Source organism: Barbus barbus, assembly GCF_936440315.1.
Source record: "Barbus barbus genome assembly, chromosome: 7".
NCBI lineage: Eukaryota > Metazoa > Chordata > Actinopteri > Cypriniformes > Cyprinidae > Barbus > Barbus barbus.
The window spans coordinates 23,226,778-23,242,468 of NC_136735.1; the positions used below are offsets into that span (position 1 = coordinate 23,226,778).

Sequence of the window (15,691 nt, forward strand, 5' to 3'; positions counted from 1 at the left end):
ATGGTGATTCAAGTCTTCTTGCTAAAAGCTTGGATAATAGTTTACAATACACATTTAACAAGCTTACAGGTCTGTAAGAACTGTATTCATCCAATGTTATTTTTCTGGATCAATTAAATATATGCCAAGTTTAAGGTAGCCAGTAAACACCCATTTTTAAATTAATCAATGTACATATCTGTTAGAGGTTCTAAAATAAATTTGCTATTTTTTTTTGTGTAAAACTCTGGACCAAAACCATCAGGGCCCAGAGCCTTGCCACCTTTCAGAGACTTAATTGCTTCTAACACTTCATCCTTTGTGATGGGCTTATTCAGGTCTGCCTGCTGCTCCTAGGATAGACTAGCAAGTTTAATTCAGTTCAGAAAAGAATGATACGAGTCAGCTAAGACACTAGTCTCTGATGAGTACAACTTCTGATAAAACTGTCTCATAATTGTGTAGTTTTTGTTTTTATTTATCCAATTTAAGTTTATATTTTCACTGTGTCACACATATGCAATCATATCCTTTCTTTTCATGTTCTCTTTATTAAACGGATCCATTTCAAAATATTTAATGTTTATTACTTTTTCATATGTCAGGACAGGGTTAAAAAGAATAGCTGGACCCCTAAACCTTTAAATAGGGAGGACGTGACTGATTCTCAGCCCATGTCGTGAAAATCTCAGTGAGGCAACTAAAATTGGCAATCCGGGTATGTGCAAGAGAAATAGAAACATTCAGATTAGGACGCTGCATGTTTACAGAGTTCAAAGGAAAGTGGGAGAGATGAGAAGTGCAGGGAAAAACAGGATAGATGAAATAGGATGAGATTTGGACACAAGATTAAATAGTAGGCTACACTTTATAAAATGGGTAAACATGATACGGGAAGGTGTGGGCAAGAGGATTCAGTGGTACATGTTATTTTGTACTGTCAGAAATACGAAACTGAAAGAAGGATTCTAAAAAAAATTTGAAAAAAAATGCAATTTAAACTGTGAGATATATTACAAAATAATTCAAGTAATGAATGCTATAGTTTTATTTTTCAGTACCTTAATATAACAAATTTGTGGGAGAAAATATAAAAAAAAGAGGGGGTAATAGCAAGTCATTTTGATCCACACTCCATACCAGTTGGTGGCGGAAGTACGCCATTTTTGTTGTTTGCCAACCGCCAATAAATTTCAAGAAGAAGAGGAAGGCGGCTGCACTCTCCAGAACACGTGGTGGCAGCAGTAGATTCTGTTCGCCAATAAACGTAACAAGAAAAAGAGCAAACTTTGTTTACATAGAGTTGGAGTCTTTTTGTCATTTGTCTCTTTTTTGTTTTTTTCTGGATCTACTCTCGCAGGTAACGTTATTGGTCCCAAATTTACATGAAATTGAAAGTGTATTTCTTTATTTTTTTGTTTTCGATTGATCTGATTATACATATTCTCTAAGGCTTTTTTAAACTATTATACATCCCTCTGGCTTGTGAGATGCTAAATATAACATCTCGATAACTGCTAACATTACATTATTCTAGAGAAAGTATGTAGTTCAATTTGTAAGAAGAACAGAATATAAAAGCTCAATATCAGAATTCAATCATTTCCTATTATTTCCCTGCTGTATATGGAAAAGATGAATTTTAGTTCATTCATTAGGGGTTTAATTTCCATAATACTTGGAAAACAATACAATTATTAGGTAACCGTATGATAGCTGTAACTAGTGATCATCGCTAATCATTCTTGTAATTTCGACAAAACCTGTGTAAACATTTATGTTAGCCAGCTAGATGACATAGCATTTGAATTGATATATTCAAATAAGCAACTGTATCAAAAGTAATTAAGTTACAGAAACACAAATGGATACATTTTCTTGGAACAAAAAGACATAATCAACATACAGTAAAACTTAATGACGGACAAAGCACTGATCCAACAAATTAAGTGGCAGTTCTGTTAACAGACCTTAAAATGAAGTGCCCTTCGATATTAACTTAAGCTTCTATTTGTTCTTTTTCTTGGTTTTAGTCTCATGCCCACAAGCAGCTGCTGCAGCATCTCTCAGGAATTTCTTCTTTAGCAGAGATTGTGTTAAAGATGAGCAACCCAGTCTACTTTACCAGAGCCAAAGAAGAGGAAAACCTCTGGATAGAAAGAAAGAAAGAAGACAAACAATCACTTACTGGCAAGGAGGCCAGAGACTTTTACCAAAGCCTGCTACAAGTGACAGATGGAGAAGAGCCAAAAGAGAGAGAAGCAGCAACGACAAGAAGAGTGAGAAGAAGAGCAGGTAGGGATAGAGATAATAATTAGATTGACAGTTATGATCACAGCATACAACTTGAATGCTGTTTTGCATCATTTAAAAGTATTAAATAGTTAAATGTATTAACTACTTAATATTAAGTAGTTAAATTAAAAATTTAAATATCAACAGAACTGATACATTGTTACAACTGATGATTGTCAATTTAAATAGTATAATAGCGTTATGAAAACACTCTTTAACACTTTATTGAAACAAATCTGATTAATATGTTAGCACATGACCCCCCAAATTTACACATCTGTTATTTCTAAACACTAAAAGAATAAAATAACCAATGATAAGAGTCAGCAAAACCTGATATATTTTTTTAATTAAACATAAACAACAAAACAAAACAAAACATAAAGACAGATATAGACGTGTTGCCAAGTTTATATTTTTTCTAGCAGGGTGGGAGTAAGAATAAATAAAATGTTAAACCGAGGTATTGCTCTTGTTACTTCATCATAACTTAGAACTTTAGAACATTGAAATCATAAATGACAAATAAAACAATAAATAAAAATTCTGTAATCATTTACTTATCCTCATATTATTTGAGGGTGACCTGTATGCATTTCTTTCTTTTGCTGAACAAAAAAGATATTTTGAAGCATGTTGGAAACCATTTTTGTCCATACATTGGAAGGAAATATGAACTGAAACTGTTTTGTTACCAAGATTGATGAAATTATGACAGAATTGTATTTAATTATTTCGAATGGCCTATTCCTTTAACCGTATCTATGGAAGACAATAGTTTTTGAAACATAAAGCATGCTGAATTCCACAAATCGAAAAAAAAATGCATTGCAATTAACAGTGCTTGCATTTTAATGCCTTGTATTTCCAGAACTTGCATTTTTAGGTCCTGAAATTTAACATAGTTGTTTATTTAAGCTGTGAATATTTCAATTCAAAATATTTCACACACATTTTCCTAATTAAAAATTCAATAATTCATATTCACCTTACAGAATTCACTTCCAAAATATTCAGTCTGTTTAAAAATACGATGTATGATATTCGACAGGCAAATTTCTGTCATTTTATTTCACTTCCCAAATTCGCTGTCACAAATTCAGTGGTTAAAATTTGGCAGAAAATTCAGCGTTGCACATCTAGGACCTGCAGGAATAGCAGTAGAGCACCGATGCATGATCTCCAGCTGATGTCAGTCGCTCACCAGCAGGTGGCGCAGGCGGCTGTTGATGAAGGCCATATGTGGATCAAGTCATTCATTTACAAAAACTGATTTGCAGAAATGGAGCAAGCGCTAAGTAGAAGTTTTGATTATCAGGACCAGTATAAACATGTGGAAAAGTTGATTGTGTGTATGTTTAATTCAACATCTTTGCTGTTTCCCGCAGCCTACATGTAAGCAGCTTTCTCTACCGCAAAGGAGATTATAATGCTCATTTACCCGACGCTGAAGTACAGAAATAACATTACATCTGAGGAAGACATACATTTCTTTCGGTTGCTTAGTTTCTGTAACTTTGTGACGCTGTGCTGTAACACTGGGGTTCCCCTCATACGTCACACTCCAGGATTCCCCAACGCTTCGTAACGCACCTCAGTGATATAACTAATACAGTGATATAAGACCTCAGATCTCAGAACACACTTTACTGATGATTATGCAAACTATATCGACAGTACATCAGAACATGTATTTTAGATTTTTATAGAAATATAATATATGACAACAATCACATATCTCACACAGATATGACAACAATCACATATCTCAGACTGTCATAGTTTGGGAATATTCAAGCATAATTTAAAATAAATACACAATCACATGAAATCTGTTTATATATATATTTTTTTAAATAAAACATTTTAGCTGTCGCAAGAGTTTTTTTGGCACAGGTCAGCATGACATCAGAACAAGGTGGACATAACTCAAGGTGGACATAACATGTAAATGTTATTTATTATTTATTTGTTTTTCTCGCGAACTGTGTCAGATTGTGCAGTCGAGTGCAGTTGTCACCGGTGGAGAGCAACTGCGCTCGACTGCACAATCCGACATGTGGTAGGTAGGGTATCACGTTTATCAGCAGCACAGCACATGAGTGAGAATATCGCGATATCCGCCTTTGATGTCGTAAGTATCTGTAGGTATCTACTTCGAGAGGTCAGAACTGTCCATCTTGACTGCGCTTATTTCACTCCTCCCCTCACTGTAGCCACCTACTCTCGCCTACACTTCAGACGAGGCGAGGCGCATCTCAAACAAGCCTAATAATAGCTGTCATTGCACTACTGCACCATACCGCCATTCCCATGTCTCGTGAAAGCTCAAGATGGAACGTCTCCGGTTACTACTGTAACCTCGGTTCCCTAAGAGTGGGAACGAGACATCACGGTTGCTGCTCGACCAGCTAAGCGGCATTCAGTATCAGATTCTGACGTAAATGTCGCGGGCACCGCATTTTCGCACAATTGGCAAGTCATTTGGACTGGCATGAGCCAATAGGACTTCAGGAAAGGTTGGAGGGAAGGAGTTCCCATAATGGAGAATTTCTCTGTGATGTCTCGTGAAAGCTTGAGAGGGAACCATTATATTTCTGCCAAACGCTACACCTGCTGGCAGAGAGTGAATCAGTTAGCAGAGGTTAAACTAGTGCGAGTACGAGTTTCACTGCACGATTCAGTATATTAAAATACATTTAGAATGATCACATAATTTAAGATATGGGGGCAGAAAATGTATAACCTATATTTATATCATTTCATATAGTTAATATCACACGAAGAGTGCCATTTTTTTGTTTCAAATATCAAAACATAATTTATGCGTACTGCAGGTTAGCATTCTATGTCCCTCTGAGCTGCATTAAACGGTGTAAATACATCTAAATGCCACTTCATATGCATTGCAAAGATACATTTTGTGAATATTTTGTTCATCTCCTTGGTAATAGCCCAAATGCAAGAATTTGACTCAAAAGATGATGCACGCTTTTAGAAAAAATGGCTTAAAAATGCCCATAAAACTTGTTGAAAAAACTAATTTCTATCACTGCTGTGAACTGACCACACAGAATATGAAGAATATAAAAAATAAAATAAAAATCAGGAGTCAGCTGTCAATGGTAATCTTTAAGATATCAGCACAATAACACACTCAGCAAAATATTGTTTAATTATCATCATCGATAAAATCCCAGAAAATATCAAGATACCATTTTTTGCCAATTTCGCGCACCCCTAATTCATGTTATTTAATTTATATAATAATTTATTGATAATAATTGTTAAAATCAATATTATTAATACTTTTGAATTATCCATTTTCTTAAAAATGGTTTAAAGGCTGAAATGTAAAGTTTATAATTTTATAAAACTTTTTGTTTTTGTGAAAACTTGTATCTGAATTGTAAATTATGCTTTTTACAGTCATTTTACAGTTTAATATGGCACTATAGACATTGCCCTACCCCGCTCATATGGTATTAATTTTATTTGTGCAGGTCTTAAAAAGTCTTAAATTTGAGCTTAAAAATCCTGCAGAAACCCTGCCTGGAGTGTGAGGGGAACCCCAGTGTTACAGCACAGCGTCACACAAGCCATGATACAAAGTTACAGAAACTAAGCAACCAAAGAAATATATGTCTTCCTCAGATGTAATGTTATTTCTGTACTTCAGCGTCGGGTAAATGAGCATTATAATCTCCTTTGCGGTAGAGAAAGCTGCTTACATGTAGGCTGCGGGAAACAGCAAAGATGTTGAATTAAACATACACACAATCAACTTTTCCACATGTTTATACTGGTCCTGATAATCAAAACTTCTACTTAGCGCTTGCTCCATTTCTGCAAATCAGTTTTTGTAAATGAATGACTTGATCCACATATGGCCTTCATCAACAGCCGCCTGCGCCACCTGCTGGTGAGCGACTGACATCAGATGGAGATCATGCATCGGTGCTCTACTGCTATTCCTGCAGGTCCTAGATGTGCAACGCTGAATTTTCTGCCAAATTTTAACCACTGAATTTGTGACAGCGAATTTGGGAAGTGAAATAAAATAACTGAAATTTACCTATCGAATATCATACATCGTATTTTTAAACAAACTGAATATTTTGGAAGTGAATTCTGGAAGGTGAATATGAAGTATTGGATTTTTAATGATGAAAATGTTTGTGAAATATTTTGAATTGAAATATTCACAGCTTAAATAAACAACTATGTTAAATTTCAGGACCTAAAAATGCAAGTTCTGGAAATACAAGGCATTAAAATGCAATTCAGCATGCTTTGTTTAAAAAACTATTGTCATTATTCTGCTTCCATACATATCTTTCTATAAGAAATCTGGCTACAGGTGTATGTTTAAATTGTTTCAAAGTATGATTCGATAAAAATTTCAATTGCATTGAAATTGTCTTGCATGTATTTACTTGTTACATCAATCTGTCATCCTTACAGCATTTGTGCTCTTTAAAGGATTTTTAGCATTTGCATTCCTTCAGAGTTTAGTTTATAATAATTGTAGCTATTTAACAGATATAACTGTACAGTTTTATCATAATCACCCATTATCTTTTGACATGAGGTCCCAAAAGAAGAAGAGAAGCACAAAGACCAGAAGCTGCTCCCGTTGAACCGGTTAACACCTCAGAGCGTGATGGATACAAACTCCTCCGATATGCCCAGGAGGGCAACATTTGGGCCCTAAAGGACCTCTTGCGGCGTGGCAGTGATGTCAACTTCCGTGATGATTTTTACTGGACAGGTGTGATGTGCGCAAGTAAGGCAGGACAAACAAAGGCTGTTCGGCTGCTCCTGCAACACGGCGCTGCATGGGTGGGAGTGATAGACAAACAGGTGTGTAACATTCAATTCTAAAACAGTAGTGGAGATAGGGATAGTTTGCTTCTACATATTTGTTTACAGTTTGTCAGTATGGTTGATTGATTGAAAGTGGAGAGTTGATAAATGCAACTTATCAGATTGGCCAGTCTAACTTAAGTAAAGTAACTAAAGTAATAACTTGTAACATACTACAACCATTCATTTCTGCTGACCAAACTTAACATGAACTTATTCCCTTAGTTGTATTGCTTTAATTCCACTAGGCTGTACAAATGATGTGCATTATTACTAAGAAAAATATTACTTCTGTCCAATTTTGAAAAGTCATTTTATGAGTATAAAATATGCATATATTGAGCTTAAACAAGAAATACAAAAAAAATATAAAAAAGAAGAAGAGAAGCACAAAGACCAGAATTAAAGTAATTCAGATAATAGAGGAAATTTTAAAGAAAGATCTATCATTTAAAGCTGGGCTTTCTTGAGTCCAGATCTTATGTGTGTGTATATAGGCTATATATAGTGATTTTATGTAGTGATTTTGCTTACGCCAACCTAGGGAGGTGAAATAGTGTAGTGATGGGTACTCGTGCCACCAATGACATTGTGATTTTTGGATCACGTGTCACTTAAGGTGTGGTTATAAGTACATGAGATAAGAAAGATTGGTGGGATATCTAGATAACTTGTAGAACCTATTTCTGTATTATCAATTTTATTAACTAAAGATCGACAAGAGTAATCAACAACTACTAAATGAACACCATAAATTAAAAAAGGCTATAAGATGCATAAAAAGCAAGTGATTATCTTATTGGAAGATAAACTGAAACTAACAACGTGAAGAACCTTATTATGCCTCAATCAAATAAGTTTACTTAAGATTATTTGTTCTTAACTGATCAGCTGTATAACATCTAATGTAAATTAGAAAATCATATACTGATATGCAATAATGCCACAGCGTTCTCTGTGATCGAGTGACTTCTTCCACTGGTTGTGCTGGTAACAATGCAGTGGGGAAAGGGGCAGGAATCCGTTTCAACAGCCTTGAACACAAAGTGCTGTAGGATGCTGATCTCCTAGAGCACCAAAAGGGTCCTAAAATCTGGAACGCAGATGTGGCCCTAGAGTAGGTGCAGAAGGTCCTTAGTCTGAAACATGCAGATGAAAGTACCTTGAAGTGAAGGTTTGCTTGCCGGAGCTTAACCTTTTTGCAAATGTCTGTGTGTCTTCTGCCTTTCTGGGCTAGAGACTCAGAAATCGGTCAATCCCCTTTGTCACTACAGGATGGAGACACTGTAAGTGCTGCATCTGTTTTTGTCTCACTGGACAAAAATGCTGAGCGCAGGGTATCTCTTTCCTCCCAGATTGGAGGATCATAACGTGGTCGTATCTGTTGCTGCCTCAAAAGCTGGAGACTCAGGTCATGGTCTGTTGACATCTCTCCCTCAAGGGCCAGAGACTTAGAACCTGAATATATCTGTTATAGTCTGTAGTGGGCCGCAGGGGGGTCCATGATAATTACTGTAATATTTATTGATAATAACCCTCCCTGTACCACTGAATGGATGTCAAAAAGAGAAAATGTAAGCATATAACACAAGGGGCAGTGAAGCAATTGTAGCAAATTAGCTCAAAGTGAGATGAACATAATTAATCATAACGGGTTGTTATCAATTATATATTCATCTTCAGGAATTAACTGTAGCATTAATAGTACAATAAAATGATTTGTTCGTCCGCAGTACGGACAGTTTTAATCGTCTATTGACTCTAAGGAAAATGATTTCGCTGGCCATGAAAAATAATTTCCTCACTAATACATTGCTCATAGAGCATGTAACAAAACCGGAACGTTGACTTGACCTCGTTCTGTGAGCCGCAGACACAGATCGCCAAGCGTGAATACATATGGATGCTTATTAAACTACACTACAGGGGGACGTGTAACATTGAACTAGACACAAACATACACACATTAAGCATAGATGCCAATGCAAGGAAGGCATGCAGAGAGAGAGTGTAATGGCAGGATTTACACATCAGCTAAACACAACCTGTTAGAACCATCAAAGAATCACATCACCTTAATTAAAAAGGGGTCGAAGCCTAGAAGCGCATCTAAATAGTTTACAAGCGATTACTTGCATATTGGTTTTGTTGGTGCTGAGTAAAGTGTCCTGCTGCATGTATAATGCGTAGATTCTTGATTAATTCCTTTAGGAGTGAAAGCTTCGTTATTTCAGCCACGGGTTGATTGGTCCGAAGTGAATCGCCAAAATTACTGGACTTAAAACTGCCAGAAGCTCGGACTCCCCCCAAAAGGGGAGTCGCGAGATTTCCAAGGTGATATGTGTGTCTCCGGAGCACCGAAAGTAAAGAGAAGAACTCGCCTTTTGGGTGTAGGAGAAGTTTTATCTGGTTTCCCTGTAACACCCATTTTGGTTAGTTTGACCAATAACAAGGCACATATTTTCAACGGGAAAGTTTTTCTTTGTCCCCCTTGACACCTCATTTGCATGTTTTATGACGGATCTGGAGACGCAGTGTAATTTTTCCCACAGTACAGTAAAAATAGTATGATGCATTTCACGATCACATGGTGTACATCATTGTTTGAGGAATAAAGAGCAGATCATTTTGATATCATGAAAGAGACATCTAAAAGGTATTAAACCAGTGATACATTCATACACCTGAATATGAGCGCTTAGAGCTTACTAATACGAATAATGAGTGGTAACTAGGCTAATATAATAAGGAAACATACAAACAACACATGCATATACCAGATACCTTTGTAACTGATTAATTATGGTCTAAATGAAGAAAATGTCTCCTATGTGTGTGTTGTGTTATATCCACTGGCCTGGTACCAAGGGCCATTTAGTTCTCTTGGAATGTGTTTGAAGTCCGATGGAGAGAACAGATAATCGATTCTGTTTAGCATCTTTTTGACAGTGGGGGGACAACCACTGGCAAATTAGCACCCATATAAAGGTAGAATGTGGGGCCAGGCTGTGAATTATATGCAAATGTCAAAAGGCTAAAAGGGTCTCTTAAGACATGAAGTCCCAACGACCATCAAGGATTATAAGCAGATGTTACACAATCATTATTATTCATGAAATTAAATGAGTTAAGTATATATCTTTAAACTAAAGTAATTAAGCCAACTGATAACCTTCATGGAAAGCGGTCCTGCTACCTAAGCTCACTATTGCTGTATTAGGTTGCAAACCATTTCCTAAACATGATCTCTGTTTGTTTCTTGTTTGTTTCATTTCCTCTCTTTTTATCTCCATCCTGTTTTGTTTCTCATTCTCTCTCAGGGCAGAGATGCTCGGGATCTGGCCCTGCAGGCAGGTCACCAGGATGTAGTGAGAGAACTGGAGCAGTTCAGTGTGTCAGAGATCACAAACACACCTACTACAAACAGAGAGAGGTGGTTTAAGCTTCACTTGGTGTCCAAATCACCAAACAATGTATAATTTAAGAAATGTATTCATTCCAACACTCAAAATTTGCTGCAGTCAGAATGATTGTTCACAAAGTTTATAAAAGCATTACAACAATCCACAAGTAATCCACTAAAATTCTAGGAGAATAGACTAAAATATGAGCATAATAATCTAAAGAGATGAAGGTCTTCAAAGCATGCAATAAGAAAAAGGTAAAGAAGCCAATTTGGGGAGCAATGTATAGACTAGAGACTTACATCCTCTTACAGCATCATCGAATGTTTATGCCTGATCGATAACATTTTTCCATTGTCATTATCTACGGGTTGTCAAATCTTTCCCTTCCTAAGGTGAATTTAGTTCAGGACTAGGTCACGTTGACATGACCTATGAAATGCGGTAGATAGATATAAGATTAAACTGGAGACATGGGTTGTGGTTTTCCATCCTTCTAGCAGAAACAGAGTTAAGCAATCTTCTTACAAATACTTGCTCTTGGAAAAGAACATCTAGTATCACGAAAATAGAAGACAAATTTAGAAAAGATCCTTGCATAGAAAATATTTTTGCTGAGAATGTTTCCAACATGCTGTCCAAACATCACTTAAGCATAACAAAATGTATCTTTTATATGTCAAATGAAGGAAATATACTACATCAATAGAATATGAGTACAATTGGAATTAACTAGAATTCTGAATAAAAATGCATAATACTTGAGTTACTGAGTATATGAGTAACATAATACAGTAATATGAATATAATGTAATAAAACCATAAAAGAATAAGTCATAACGAATATACTGTATGAATGAATATGAAAAATAAGAAAACATAATTATATTGGAAATTCAGATACACCAATTTGAATACTCATACGAGTTTTTGAGAGTGCTGCAGCCTTTCTGCTGTGCCCTGTGTAGTAACTGCTATCTAATGTCCTAACGCGTCAGTTAATTTCGCGATGCAGTGTATCTTGAAAAATGGAATGAAAAGATTTTGAAAATCAAGAAACATAAAAAATAAAAGCCTCTATCATATCTTTATATAAGAATGTATTCTCTCAGTTCGTCCATTGCTCATGACCTCTTCTCGAACATCATCTTTGCAATGACGAAGGCAGTTCCATTCATTAACAGCAGCAATTGCACTCATTTCTCATCAATCATATTAATCCTTATATTATATTTTAAAATTATAAATGAATTGTTACATTTCAAAATATGGGGGCAAAAATACTCCTGTTCTTGTTTTTATTTCAAATGTGACTGATTTTATACAGCAGTTCAATAAACAAAAAGTTCATGTTAAATTACATTTTAGACACAACATTGTCGATTTCACCAATGAAAATATAATAAATAATGGGAGAATTATTCCTTTAAATATTGCAGTCTGCATTTTTCCCATATGTGAATCTGGACTACAAAACCAGTCTTAAGTCGCTGAGGTATATTTGTAGACTGTATGGGTTAAAATTATAGATTTTTATTTTATGCCAAAAATCACGACATTAAGTAAAGATCATGTTCCAAGAAAATATTTAGTAAATTTCCTACTGTAAATATATTAAAACTTAATTTTTTGATTAGTAATATGCATTGATAAGAACTTAATTTGGACAACTTTAAAGGTGATTTTCTCAATATTTCGATTTTTTTTGCACCCTCAGATTCCAGATTTTCAAATTGTTGTATCTCGGCCAAATATTGTCCTGTCCTAACAAACCATACATCAATGGAAATCTTATTTATTGAATAATTTATTTAATTATTATGTATAAATCTCAATTTTGTAAAATTTTCAAAAAATTGACCCTTATGACTGGTTTTTTGGTCCAGGGTCACATATAGAGTTCTCACTTAAATGATGTGCCAATAAGTATCTAATAAGTCTAGTTTTGACCAGCTTGAACAGATCTGAGAATAACAGCGTGTGTCTGTGTGTGTTTCCACAGTGTTCAATCTCAGTGGTGTAATGTGTGTGCTGTGCATTACACAGACAGCACTGAAATGCACAACAGGTCCACACTGCATCAGTTTAGTGAGCTCCGTCCCCCAGCCACCCCTCAATACTGCCTGCCCTCATCCAGCACCAGCTACAAAATGATGCTCCGTTTGGGGTGGGACCCCTCTTCTGGTCTTGGACCCGGCCACTCAGGCCGCAAAAACCCAGTAAGCACGGTTCTAAAGAGAGATCAGGTGGGCCTGGGATATGGAGTGAGACCGCAGCCCAAAGTCACACACTTCCAGGCCAAGGATCCTCAGGCAGTGCAACACATACGTAAAGAGAAAAGACTGGAGAAGAGACAGGAGAAAGGAACAACGCTCAGTGCTAAAGAACTTAACAGGAAAGAAGAACGAGACAAGAGATGGGAGAGAGACTACCGTGCTTCATTTAACTTTGACTTCTGACCTACTGTGCTTTTGTTTAAAATTTTGGAACACAAACTTTTCCTTATTCACTAGAATTCAGTTGAAACATGTTGGTTTGACAGGAACAAATACAAAGACTATATTTAAAGACTATATGGTGTCTGCTGAAACAGTTGAAAAGTTGACATTTTACAAAAGACAAAACAACTGACTGAAAGAATCAAGCAACTGGATGGACACTATTAAAAAGATTGTCAATGGGTTCTCATTACACAATTATATTAGAAAACATGATTAAACTCGGATTGGTTTTAAATTTGTGTCATCAGTCTCAAATATTATTTTTTTTCTTTTTCATTCAGTTGAAATGCGTTTAGTTCCTTTTATGGAAAAATAGGCTGATAATATGGATAATTTAAAAAAACAAATAGGAAAAGAAGTTCCATTAGTACTTATTTACATGCACAATCATATACTAATTATACTTCATAAGTTGGAAAAGTTTAAGGTCATAAAAATACGTTAAAAGGATAGTTCACCCAGAAATGAAAATTATTATTAATTACTTACCCTCGTGTCATTCCAAACCCCTAAGGCCTTCGTTCATCTTCGGAACACAAATTAAGTTTTTTTTAATGAAATCCGAGAGCTCTCTGACCCTCCATAGACAGCAACACAACTGAAATGTTCCCAGACCCAGAAACATAGAAAGGACATTGGTAAAACAGTCCATGTGACATCAGTGGTTCAACCGTAATTTTATAAAGCTACAAGAATACTTTTTGTGTGCAAAGAAAAAAAAACACTTTATGCAACAATTCTTCTCCTCATCCAGGTCTGCTGTGGCGTGCCACCATTGTAGAGAGTATCATGATGCATGCACATACTTTACTTTTCATATAAATGATGCACATGCATGCTGTCCTCTGCTCATTAACAATCTGGTCATCAACAATCTCATCTGAGTGCATTTTTTATATTGTTGGATTTTTAGAATATTCATGTTTTAGGGCTCTTTTTTTTTGTTACCAGCATGTACAGTTGTATTTTTCATTTAGTACTAATTTTACATTAAAGATGTTTACATAATAGTCTAGAAGACAAAATAATTATTAAAAAAATGACCTAGTTCAATATTTTACATACGTTTGCTTCATATTTTGTGTTGTCACCTAGATGATCCACAGATTTTTTATATATTTTTTGTGATGGTTGTTCACGAGTCACTTGTTTGAATGGAGTGAACCATTAAACCACCCACTGTTCTTCAAAAAAAAAAAATCTTCCAGGTCCTGCAAATTTTTGGGATTTTCATCATCTCTTGCATATTTGAACGCTTTCAAGCAGTGACTGCATCATTTTGAGATCCATCTTTTCACACGACAACTGAGAGACTCGTACGCAACTATTACAAAAGGTTCATGCATTCACTGATGCTCAAGAAGGAAATACGATGCACAGGATGAAGATGTATACATTTTTCTTAATTTGTTTAAAGATAACATTTTTTCATTTAGTACTGCCCTTCAGAAGCTACAAAAGATACTTACATGTTTCCCAGAAGGAAAAATAAGTACAATTTACCCTGATCTTCAAATGATCTTAATGCATAATGTTTCCTTCTTTACGCAAACTTTTGAGCTAGGTCATTTTTATAAATTCAGCTATTATTTTGTTTTATGAACTACATGTAAACACCTTTTATGTAACATCAAATGCAGGAGAATACTAAATAAAAATAACATGTATTTTGTATGATCCTTCTTGTTTTGGTAAAATAATGAACATTTTGCATGTTATGCAAGGTGTATGTAAACTGTATGTGCACTCTTGATGTGTTCTGTTTACACTTGATTTGAACATTTCTGACACTGATATTTCTCCATATCATTGAATATGTGTCATTTGTCATTCATATGACTAAAATACACCAATGATGTTCCTTGGAAACTGGATAATAAATACTAAAACAATCAAACAAACAAATCATAATCCATCCCTTGTGCATAAATATGTAAGTGTAACCATTAGAAACAGCATATTGTAGTGATTTTTTATCAGATTTTTTCCTGCTTTCTGGATAACAGTCATTCTGGGGCAATTTATGATGATACATCATATGAAAAACCCTACAGGCCCTATTTGTGTATACAAGCTTCCTTATTTATTATGTACACTGAAGTAAAGTTCCATAATTTACATGACCATCTTAATATGTAAGGCATACATGCTTTGTAAAATTATTTTATACATATTTTAGGACATTTAAAAAAAAAAAAAACACACAAATACACAGTAAGTATTAGAGTTTTTTTCTGTCTTTTCTTCGTTGTATTTGGTTATGTTCAAAGACAGCCTACAAGCATAAGATCAAAAATTTGTTTCAGTGCTTTATTTCATTGTTCATTTAATCTGAGAGCATGTAAATCAGTCTTTTTGGAAACTATAGGAGGTGAGATCTGTTTTTATGCTTTGTCTCCTGTTTGTTATGAAAGTTTTTTGTAATTTAATGTTTGCTGATGTGATGACTTCCAGCCCCATTGTGGAGTGGATGTTTTCACAAGAGATAATGAAGAACGCACTGCTTTTGTTTTTTCCATGTCTGCTGACTACTTGAAACCACTAAAGGTGGACCCATTTGCACAATGTGGTTTACACCATATACCTGGATGCAACGAGTACTGATTTTTTTTTTTTTTTTTTTACGCATTCCCAGCAACTTCAAAA

The 15,691-nt window shown here is 35.2% G+C and overlaps 1 protein-coding gene across 1 annotated transcript; it reads left to right on the forward strand.

The window, feature by feature from the left end:
* Positions 1-1,210: 1,210 nt before the first annotated feature.
* LOC306873068 (G patch domain and ankyrin repeat-containing protein 1-like) lies at positions 1,211-13,280 on the forward strand. Its single transcript, XM_079422078.1, has 5 exons — positions 1,211-1,339; positions 2,013-2,274; positions 6,866-7,137; positions 10,461-10,573; positions 12,547-13,280. Exons 2-5 carry the CDS (start codon positions 2,082-2,084, stop codon positions 13,001-13,003), a joined length of 1,035 nt encoding a protein of 344 aa, XP_079278204.1. The 5' UTR covers positions 1,211-1,339; positions 2,013-2,081; the 3' UTR covers positions 13,004-13,280.
* Positions 13,281-15,691: the final 2,411 nt, after the last annotated feature.

Bases quoted from the DNA above. Each gene is read 5' to 3' on its own strand.
- LOC306873068 (XM_079422078.1), top strand. From the start codon at position 2,082: ATGAGCAACCCAGTCTACTTTACCAGAGCCAAAGAAGAGGAAAACCTC. The intron at 7,138-10,460 runs GTGTGTAACATT...ATTCTCTCTCAG, and splicing joins TGGGAGTGATAGACAAACAG to GGCAGAGATGCTCGGGATCT. The intron at 10,574-12,546 runs GTGGTTTAAGCT...GTGTTTCCACAG, and splicing joins CCTACTACAAACAGAGAGAG to TGTTCAATCTCAGTGGTGTA.